Raw genomic sequence first — 11,709 nt, forward strand, 5'->3', positions numbered from 1 at the left:
TGCAAATTGAAAAACAAGAATAAAACACCTAAAAGAAAATTCTTGAACATGATCAGAAATCCCCAAAACGCAGTAGTCTCCTTCCTCGTGACTCAACCCAAAATCACAAAATTAGAAACCTCAAAATCCCCGAATCGAAACCCTAACGTGAACGCCATGCTCCACCACGAGAATGACAACAAGCAGAGACCTTCGCCGCCATAGAGACGCCAGAGAGCGAACCCACACGTCGCGGAAACACCGCGCCTGAGCCACCAAACCTGATCTCCACTCCCAAAGAGAAATCGCTGGAATCAGAGAAGAAGAGAGGGAAGTTCCCTATTTTGATTCGAGCCTTGAACCCATAAGAGTAAGGGAAAGAACTTTCCCGTGCACGCCGCAACTCCCATTGCTTGAGTTCTTGGTTCAGCGTGAGACAAAGAGAAAAGGGAATGAAGCTTCCCTGCTTTACGAGCTCGAACCATGGCGAAAGAGGAGAAGAAAACCCTCCCTGGGTGGCGCGACGAAGAACCCTGAGAATCAACCTCAGTGCACACCAAAATTTGCGCCTTCGCGAGTCCAGAACAAGGAAAAGGAAAGGTGGAGTTTCGCAAAAAGGAAAGGTGGAGGGCACTTAAGGGTTGGTGCGCGAGAGAGAAAAAAAAATTGCGAGACTGGGAAAAGGGGATAAAAAATTAGGGTTCCTATTTATTTTTTTTTCTCCAGAATACTTTAAGCATAAATTGTTCCTTAATCTCACTGCCACCACATTTACCCATGATCCTCGAACAATTTAATTTTTTTTTTGTTGATTACAGACAATATTAAAATTATCACCAATTATTCAAACAACCCCCAAAAATAATTTAATTAATATTAAAAGAAAAACCCTAATTCTTACTTTATTCCTAATTATAATTCAATGGAAAAATCTTCTCTCTCCACTGTAATTTAAGGTTCACTCCATTGCCTGCGGCTGTCACTAAACAACCGTTTCTCTCTTTAATATTAAAAAAATTATACATGAAATAAAAGGAATCAATGCCATGTATAACAGAATCATAAACCCAACAAAAATGGTAACTAATATTGATGATTTCGAACGTACTAAACTTACCAAAATTATAACCACTTTATCATATCACAAATATCCAACCATGGATTTTAAGCATTCAAACTTTTAATAATCATCCAAATAATTAATTGAAAAAATAACAATATAAGAATATATCAACATTCATCACATAATCAAATAAAATATTAAAAATAAATTTTTCATGCTTTGAAAGAAAATCAAACATATCTCCAAATTCATCATACAATAAAACAATAAAGTAAAGATAAGTTTCTCGTACCTTTTTTTCTTTTGAAAGTAAGAGATTAAAACATAAGTCCTTAAGATTGTAGTAAAAAGTGCTTACAAAATCTCATACTGCAATTTCCTGAGGCGTGTAAATCACTGTCCTTAAGGACTTATCCGCATTGTGTTGCGCAAGTCCCCCAGGATACAACAGGAACTTCTCGAAAGTATTCGAGGATCACAGAACTAGCAAGAAACTCTACTTTAATAGAGTTTATACCCAAGATAATTTGTAGAAGAGAAATAAAAATGAAGCTAGGAAGAGAAGAGAATGAGAAAGAGTCAGGTTCTTTGGAATGGGAAAGTACTCTCTATTTATAGAGCTAGGAAAGAATAAAATAAATAAAATAAATTAAAACAGATAAGTTGACTGTTTCAACCCATAAAATTTGATCGTTTCATGCACTTAAAGATTTGACTGTTGTTAATAAAATATTAACGTTGCACAACTTTCAATTGCAATAAAATAATAATATTTTACAACATCTACTAGTCTCCTCGTATATACAAAGGTCAGGATCACTAAGGGTGTGTTTACTCTACAAGAAGGACTTGGAAAAGTGTGAGTGGATAAATATGAGAGGATTTGAAAAAAATTAATTAATTGTTGTTTATTTAAGTGAATTTAGAGGTAAGTGAGAGTGGATTTGGAAGTAAAATTTATGAGAATTAGTGTAAGATTTGATTGATGTGAGAGATAAAAAAAATGGTTTAATTGGTAGAAATTGAAAATTATCAAAATGTTCATAGTTATTAAAATAATATAAAATGATAATTGTTAATGTTATATTTAATCGTAAAAATGTTTACAAATAGTAAACAATTAACATTAATTATTAAAATTAATTTTAAAAATGTACAAAAAATTGTAATTTAGTAAAATGAATTTATTTTTAAATGTAATATTTTTTTAATATAATTTACTACAAAGTGGTATGATTTTATTTGTTATCAAAATGAAATTGAACAATTTTGAATTAACAAATAATAAAATGAATATGCATTTTCTGAACAATGGGGAACCGAATACAAAGACATAAGCACCGAATGCATGTTCTTTTGTTCTTCTTCACACGGTTGGAACTGAATATAGGTTCCTTGGAACCGAATATGATTTCATGTTCTTCATCTTCTTCAGCTTCAAACACTCGTGTTCTTGATCAACCACTTTCTTTTTTGTGCAATGGCGGTGTCAAGCAACCTCATAAGCCTTAGAAATCTGTGCAACTTTCACGTTAAAGTAACTCCTCACAATTATACTTGTGAGCCCACAGTCACAAAATTGCACCATAGTTACTTTTATTATTTACTATGCAATTGAAATTGATTCTTTATTAGTTAGAATAGAATATATTAACGTCATAATTACAAGTGGAATTATACCGAGATAGAGGGGCAGTTCAGACTTTTAAATTCAATCTCTCCAAATCTCACCACATTCGCGGGTGATTGAAAAATAAATCAGCTCGCAAATCCCTTCAAACTGTTCTCTGTATTTCTTTTGAAACGAACATAAAATTCACTTTAGAGCGTCCCTCGCAAAAATGCATAAAAGAGTACATTCTCTTCATGTGAACATAAGGGTGTGTTCGTTTTAGAAGATTGATTTAGGGGAAAGTGAGTGGATGAATTTGATAAGATTTGAGAGTGAATTAATTTTTTTTAGTGAATTTGGTTAGGCTAGGATTTGACCAATGTGACAAATAAAAGAATTGTTTAATTAGTAGAAATTGAATATTACCAACATATCTCTAGTTATAAAAGTAATATAAAATGATAGTTGATAATGTTATATTTAATTGTAAAAATGTTTATAAAGAGAAATAAAATTAAAATTAATTATTAAAATAAATTTTAAAAAATTTAAAAATTTTAAAAAATTGTAATTTAGTAAATTGAAATAATGTTTTTTAAAATATAATATCTTTTTAATATAATTTACTATAAAGTGGTATGATTTTTTTTTTGGTTATTAAAGTGAAATTTAATATTTGTGATCATCAAAATATATATATATATATTGTTTAAGCTTAAAGGAATTTAAAAAAAAAAAGACAAAAACGTTAGCAATGAAGATGTATACATATATACATTGATATGTTTTATACACCAGAGACCCGTTTGGAACTTTAAACTTTTAAACAAGTAAAGTTGCTACCAAAGAAACCAAATGGACTCAAAACAGCAGAACTGGAAATCACGGTAGAATAATCACTTTAAAACATAAATCAGAATTGAGAATCTGCAAGAAAACAATAATATAAGGGAAATAAAAAGGAATTACATATGGAAAGGACACCAGACATTGTCTAACATAATCGTAAATAATGGCAAATGAACCATATTAGGAAAAACCCTAAATCTCATCAATCTTTGTTAATTCGTCTTTCTTCGTCTCTCCAAACCAATAATCACGATCTCGCAAATCCATTCTTTCTTAATCATCTTCAATAATAAATCCTTCTAAAACGAACAACTTTGATTCTTTAAGAAAAACGTTCTAAAAATATATTTTTAATATTAATATATCTTCATTTTGATTAAATATAAAATTTAATCAAAATATTATAAGTGATTGTTAATTTTTATTGCATTAAAAGTTATATTTAATAAGTTAACATTTTTTTCAATAAATTATAGATTTAATTAGTCTTTGTATTATTTTACATGTTTTAATTTGGTTTTTTAAGTCAATTTCTTAAAAATAATCTAATGTGATGCTTTTGGTTAAAAATAATCTCTTTAGAATTTATAAAAATAAATCATCCTACCTAAATATTCAAATTAGTTTTATTTTTTATATTTTTAATTTCAATAAAAAATTCTTATGGTTAGTCACTACTATATAAAAAATGTAAATAACTCAAACATTATATTTAACACTTCAAAAAATTTTAATATACTTGGACTATGATTATTATATATCTATTCACTTTTTAAAGTTTGAATACTAAACTGCATTAAAGTTTGTAAGAATGACGAATTTCAATTATGTATCAAAAGGAATTAAAAACTTATTATTATTATTATTATTATTATATATATATATATATATATATATATATATATACTTTGAATTTTTTTTTGAGTTTCCACTCCATTTAGTTTTTCTTGATTTTATTTAAATAAATTGATAAAAAAAATTAGCTATTTAGATTGGGAGGGATATATACCCAACATTTTCATGTATTTTCCCTCTAATTACTTTTTGTGCATTCACGCTAATAATATCGAGTTTAAAGCAATATTTGAAAAAAATATTGTGATCGTTAATATTCATTAGGTTTAATTCCTAAAAAAAGTGAAAAAAAAAGGGTAATCCAACACATCATTTGTTATATTAAAGAATACTCTTCCCATATTTAAAATTACAATATATCATACTTTTTCTATTCATATATTTTCATTTATTTCCATTTAATTAGGAATACTAAAAAAAATAGTATAACCATAATATAAGGATGTATTTAGTTTAGTTTTTTTTCTTATAAATTTTTATTATTTCAAACCTTTTTATCAGGAAGACTTAGATTAGTTTTTTTTTCACTCATTTCCACCCTTTCTTTCTATTTTTGTTTTTGCCGGTAAAGAAAATAGGCTACATGATTGAATTTAGATGTTGGCTTAGTAGACAAATATATATATATATAAAATGACAACATGTACGAATTTTTTTATGTAAAGTATTATTTGAAAATGGATACTATTTTAAACTATTTATTTTCTTGAGTTATTTTTCATCTCCAAGATTAAAATATTACATTTTAGTTTATTATTTTGATTGAAGGAAAAACAAGTTCAGTCGTTTATATACACCTTTCATATTTGTTTCTATCTTATGATAAAAAGTCATTTCTGATGAGATGCTAATTGTGGTGAACCAAATATTTGGAAAATTTTGAGTTGAAATAATGAGTTTTTCCCGAATTAGAAATCAGGAAAATCCATAATTTTTAAATATAATCAGAACAAAAAAATCTTTTTTTAATTGGTGTACAAAAAATTGTCATTCATATATTTACAAAACTTATGAGGCATATTATTTAATTTCTTTAAGAACGTATATTTCATTTCCTATTATTTTCAATTTCCATCATTAAAATATTAAGAATTACTACCTTTGTATAGATTACAGTATATATATAAAAACTACCACTGATATTTTTTTACAAAGCTTAAAAAAGCAATGAAATTAAGTCACTTGAATTTGTTGAAGAGTTTGGTAATTGGAGGAGAACAAGAGTTTAAATTTCATAATGTTTGTCATTAAAAAAAAAGTAATGAAAATTTAATATTTAAAAGTATACATATCTGAGTGGAAAATTTTTTCTATTGATAATCATTACCATGCTTTAGGCCTCATTCTGCAAAAAAGAATAGATCGAGTCTTCATATGATCAGAGATGATTAATTAACCATATATATGACTTATGGTTGAAGAATTCCTTGATAGTTTGATTCTTTATTTAAATGATGTTAGGGCTAAAGGTTATAATCAGGAGCAATTTAAACATTTGATATGAGTGTAAATGAAATTAAATTGAATTATTTTTTGGTAGATGCAATAGTGAAAAATATTAAAGTTTAGATTATATGGAATATTTTATATTGTGTAGAGAATATAAAGTATTTTGGGAGATATTTCCTCCTTATTGTTAATTTTTACCTTGGTAGTATTTGCACTATTTAGTATATCAAATCTGGATGAATATGAGTTTATTGAGTTTCCAATGCAGACATAGACTGAGAAGCTTGTGATCATACACAGAAGAGTAAAAAGAATCTCCTTTATCAATGGCCTTCAGGCCTTCATCTTTCGTGATCCTACTGGTATTTTATTAGTTTCATATATTTTATTTTTTCTTATCATTTTTTAATGATATATTCTTTTTCCTCAGTTCACTTGAAACATTGCCACGCAAATTATTACTTGTTTTCACCAAGTAATTTTCATGAAAATCGATTCATAGACACTTGAACTATCGAGATGGGGTACGTAATAGTCGAGATAATATTAATGTGAAAAATGATATACAGGATTGTGAAAAAAAAATATAAAAGAAAAATTAAAAATTACAATTATAGGTGTAGAATATTATTTTTTTTGTATTAGTTTGTTTTATTGTTTGAAACTGATGTTAATTATAATTTTGTATGTTTTAGGCATATGGTGCTTTGTTAATTCTGATTTTTGTGACGCCATGCTGGTATGTCATAGTCCTACGTATGGAAAAACATGTGAAATTGTCGAACTCAAAAAACAGTGTCTCGCAATTGCAATCAGAAATTGAACGGTTAGGTGAAGTGTTACGGCCAATGAAATCATCATCGACCAACATGGCCAGATTTTTTAGTTCAAGCCTTCATGATATTACCAATGTCTCATTCTCTGATATAAAGAGCAAGGTTAGTTTATCAGTGCTACTGTGTTTTAATATTTTTCAAAAAAATAAAAACTATAAGCAACCTCTTTTAAAAAATTTATACTTTCATGTATATTATGCATGACATGTTGTGTTGAAAGTTATGATAAAAATAATTAGTATGTATAATTAAAATTTTCAGAGTGAATATATTTATTGATTTTTTTTATCCTTCTTCTTACTCTTTTATTTTACTCGTTTTATTTATTAGTGTTAGTATTTAGTATTATGTACAAATAAAAATATCAAAACTTTTCAAATACATCATTTAAGAAAATTAATTATATATTAGTTGTAAGAAATTGCCTAATTACTAATAATAAGGATTTCTTAACTAGCTTTTTTCATACATTTTACAATCCTTATGTTTTTTTTATTGGTTTATTTATAATTTTAATATATAATAATAATAAAAAATTTTTATTATAGTAAAGAAATGGGCATGCAATTGTATTTTCACTATACTAATAATATTGATATTATCAATTTTATAATTATAAATACTATTTATTTATTTATAAATAACATATACTTAATTTTTTAAATAACGTATTTTAAAATTCTTAATATTATAACGAGGTAACTAATACTAAAAAAATAAATAATAATAATAATATAATTGTTGTTTATACATATATGATAACTAACATATAACTAATTTTTTCAAATAATATAATTGGAAATTTTTATATTTTAACATTTTAACTTGTACTTATACTAAGAAACAAACAAATAAATGAAAGGTAAAAGGGAAAAGAATCAGAGAAGAGAAAAAAAAAACTGAATAATGTAATCCCGAATGTTTGTAATGATTTCTATCGAACGTAAAACATATTGTTATTTATAATAATAACAATAATATATAATTAGAGTTGTCTTTTTCATACTAAGCAAGTGTTTGATAAAAACAAGTTTTTGGTTTAAACTTGGGAAAAATTTTGCTTGTATTATGGTACAGGTGGCTCCGTTTCTGTTTGCAGCATTTGAGACAATTCCATACTTGGCCGAAATCTCATACATAGGTGTGGAAGGTCTCTTTTTCTCCCACTACACTCATAATCATCAACTTCTTGCAATGTACTGCAACTCATCATCAACTTCTGTTGCTTCCAACAAAATCTTCACTCAACCTGTGAATCCTGAAACTGGAGAGCTTCATGGTGAACCCACAATCATGCTATCTAACCCCTTTATCAATGCAAGCTGGATTGGTGAAGCACTTAATGTCTCAACTGGGTTTTCCTCATTCAGAACCAACTGGGTCAATTCTGATCTTTTGTTCCTCACTTCAGCCAGAATCATCAGAAGAGGACTCGTCTCTCTTGGCTTTTCTGCAACGCCAATAACTGATTCTGTCATTCGCATTGACAAACAACATGGCACAAGCTCCTATTTAGCTACCAAAGATGGACAAGTTGTTGTGCCAGGGATTCAACTCACCCATTTCCTCATTTCTAATGATACAGTTTCGTTTCAATCACTGAATGCAAATGCTGATGGGGCCACTGTCTCATGCAAGGATCAAACTGCTGCTTCTAGTTTCAATATTAGAGATATTGCATATTCAATTCACTGCTACACCATCGATATAATGGGAATCGAATCGGTACGTCTTTATATTTGTAGATATCATAAGGAGATATTTACGTTAAATCGATTTCAGTATTGTGATTTCCTGTTACTACCCAATAAGTGAATTGAGTGTGACTGATTACTTTGTGTAAAAGTAAATTATTACAAATATGTGATCATAATTAATTTATAGGCATGGCTTAACGACAATTTTTTATACAACTATAATGGTTCTAACAGAAGTGAATTTTTGTATTACCAAATCGGAAGAAAAGAACATCTTGTGTTGTGTCAAAGAACATTGTCAAATAATAATGAAACGTCCTTTGTTTCTTTGGTTTAATGAAATTTCAGGTGTATGTGTTGGCTGTCCCAAAAGAAGGACATGCAATCATTGATCGGAATTACAAGGAAAAGGGCTTGATAGTGTTTGTGGCAACAATGGTGACTATATTCATAGCTTTCTTCAGTTTCCTATACGTAAACTGCAGAGCCTTTAGGCGAGAAATGCATTTGTGTGCCTCACTGATCAAACAGTGTGAAGCCACCCAACAGGCCGAGAAAAAGAATATGAACAAGAGCACCGCTTTTGCGAGTGCCAGCCATGATGTTCGTGCTTCTCTCGCAGGGATCACCGGTTTGATAGAGATATCTTCAGAATTGGTTGCCCCCGGTTCCGAATTGGAGACCAATCTCAAACAAATGAATGGTTGTACCCAAGACTTACTAGGTATGTAACTCTTACAAATCATATCTATGGTGGTTGTTAATTGTATTTAGCAAACTGATTTTTTCATTGTTTACTCCCTGTACTGTATTAGGACTGTTGAATTCTATACTAGACACAAGCAAAATTGAGGCAGGAAAAATGCAACTCGAAGAAGAGGAGTTTGATGTGTTCAATCTCTTAGAAGATGTAGTTGACTTTTACCATCCTGTGGCTGCGAAGAAAGGTGTGGATCTGGTGTTGGACCCTTGTAACGGTTCTGTAGTGGGATATTCACGGGTGAAAGGTGATAGGGGAAAACTAAAACAAGTTCTGAGTAATTTACTGAGCAATGCTGTGAAATTTACCGATGAGGGACATATAGCGGTACGCGCATGGACTCGGAAGCCAAAACTACTGCAGAACTCCACAGTCACTTTTAGCAAATTTGGTTTCAAGCAATATTTATCATGCTTATTTCGTAACAAAACCGAACCACGTAGTGACGTGGAATCCACGCGTTCAATCCAAGAAGATCCTCATTCTATGGATTTTATATTTGAAGTGGATGACACGGGAAAAGGAATTCCTAAAGAGAAATACAAGTCTGTTTTTGAGAATTACGTCCAAATCAAAGATACTGCTCTTGGCCAAGGGGGAACTGGTTTGGGACTCGGGATTGTTCAGTCGCTGGTAAGTATTACTAATTGCCAGCAATCGTGAATCGTCTGTTCATTAGTAATTGTTTTAAAAGTTGTATAAAAAATCATGTGTGTTCATTAGAAAAAATGTTATTGTGATTTCTTTAGGTGCGTTTGATGCATGGAGATATTGAAATTGTGGAGAAGGATACCGGTGAAAGAGGGACATGCTTCAAGTTCAATGTGGCTCTCAGTGTATGTGAGAATGAGGGAGTGTCAGATGGTAGCCGAAGGGAGGGTGTTGGTTGTGGATCAGAAGACAGAATAATAGAATGTGAGGAGCAGCAGACTGTGCAGGCTTCGTGTTCTGGTTCTTCTAGAATTTGTTCCATGAGTCCTAAGTTACGAATGTGCAGCTCCAGTCCAAAGCCTGAGGCTTCCCTTGTGGTTCTTTTGATTGTTGACCAAGAGCGCCAAAGGACTTCACGAAGGTTCATGGAGAGGTTAGGGATCAAAGTGAAAGTTGTGAATACAGGGAAAGGTTTGTTTTATACTCTGAGGAAGATCAACCTGAAGGCTAAGCATTCTAGTGGCCAAAATTCTCCAGCTTCTTCGGATTTGAGTCACTGGTCTACACCTCACAGTTCTCTCGACATAGCCACTAGAGTTTCTTTGAGTTCTATGGATGGAACTGAGCATATGCCTTTAGTTTTCAAGAAAACTGATGTGGGAGCTTCTCCCGGCTTCATCCTTGTTGTGATTGATGCAAATGCAGGACCGTTTTCTGAGCTTTACACGATTGTGTCCAACTTCAAGAAAGAGCTTCGCAACCCGTGTAAGGTTGTGTGGTTGGATAAGCCCTTTATGCGTAGAATAAACTTGAAGGCCCTTAGTCAAGATGACATCGTCACATCCAAACCATTTCATGGTACTCGTTTGTTCCAAACCATAAAGCTCCTTCCTGAATTTGGAGGTTCTTGGCAAAGCAATTCTAGTAGAGCTAAGAGGGAAATGGCCAATGAGAGAGCTACATTGAACACTTACAAGGATCCAGGTTTGTCAAAATACACGTCTCCTCTGCTGGACAGATCACACGTCAGTTCTTCAACCGACGAAAGTACATTCCAAACCGGTGAACAAATTTTGAAGGGAAAACGATCATCGAAGGCAAAAATAAGTCTTGTTCATCATGGAGAAACACAAGAGATTGGAAACTCATCAGGGTCTCAGAAACCCTTGAGGGGTAAGAAGTTTTTGGTTGCTGATGACAGTGCAATTTTGCGCAATATAGCTTCTGCCACTCTGATTTCTCTTGGTGCAACCGTGGAGCAATGTGAGAATGGTGAAGAAGCTGTGAGGTTAGTTGATGAGGGTCTACCTCGGGAGTTTCCTAATCCTCCTTACGATTATATCTTAATGGATTGTCAGGTAAGTAACATACATTATTATTTCTTTTTGTTGGGAATAATCTAAGTGTAACTTTTAATGAGCACAATTGATTCGACAGATGCCAATAATGGACGGTCTTGAGGCAACAAAGTGGATACGAAAGATAGAGAAAGCTTATGGTGTTCGGATTCCTATCATTGCATTGACTGCTGGAACAGAAAGAATAACGATAGAGAGTGGAATGGACTATCATATGGATAAACCCATCAACAGACAGGATTTACTTAAAGCCATCACATATATAAATGGTAAACTGTGACACAATGTATGTGTATATGTTGCTTCTGCTTATATTTGTGGCTATGTATATATATATATATATATATTGAAGAATAAGAAACTGAAATTTAACTGATGTAACTGAAGGAGTTGAAATTTAACTACCCTACATTAGCAATAGATTAAAAGCTTGGATATTGTATTCTAAAAATTAAAGTTAAATACTGTTAAAAATCTTATGTTACTATTCAAACAACATTAATTCGAACATAAAAACAAGTTTAATGCTTTTATCAAGAGAAGAAAAAAAACTTTTAAAGGTCTGTTTTGTGATGATTCATGTAGTGCGACTCTATATGA

The 11,709-nt window shown here is 30.8% G+C and overlaps 1 protein-coding gene across 1 annotated transcript; it reads left to right on the forward strand.

Annotated features, from left to right (window-relative positions):
• Nucleotides 1-7,822: 7,822 nt before the first annotated feature.
• On the forward strand, nucleotides 7,823-11,389 carry CKI1 (Signal transduction histidine kinase). Its single transcript, XM_047291523.2, has 5 exons — nucleotides 7,823-8,368; nucleotides 8,689-9,064; nucleotides 9,156-9,733; nucleotides 9,850-11,109; nucleotides 11,189-11,389. The coding sequence occupies exons 1-5, from the start codon at nucleotides 7,838-7,840 to the stop codon at nucleotides 11,387-11,389; spliced, it is 2,946 nt and encodes a 981-aa protein (XP_047147479.2). The 5' UTR covers nucleotides 7,823-7,837.
• The last annotated feature ends 320 nt before the right edge of the window (nucleotides 11,390-11,709 follow it).

Source organism: Vigna umbellata, chromosome 8 (assembly GCF_029865625.1).
Source record: "Vigna umbellata cultivar VRB3 chromosome 8, Vumbellata_1.0, whole genome shotgun sequence".
In the NCBI taxonomy this organism is placed as follows: Eukaryota; Viridiplantae; Streptophyta; class Magnoliopsida; order Fabales; family Fabaceae; genus Vigna; species Vigna umbellata.

Excerpts from the sequence above, each read along its gene's own strand:
- CKI1 (XM_047291523.2), top strand. The coding sequence starts at position 7,838 with ATGTACTGCAACTCATCATCAACTTCTGTTGCTTCCAACAAAATCTTC. Across the intron at positions 8,369-8,688 it reads ATATAATGGGAATCGAATCG|GTGTATGTGTTGGCTGTCCC; the intron begins GTACGTCTTTAT and ends ATGAAATTTCAG. Across the intron at positions 9,734-9,849 it reads TCGGGATTGTTCAGTCGCTG|GTGCGTTTGATGCATGGAGA; the intron begins GTAAGTATTACT and ends TGATTTCTTTAG.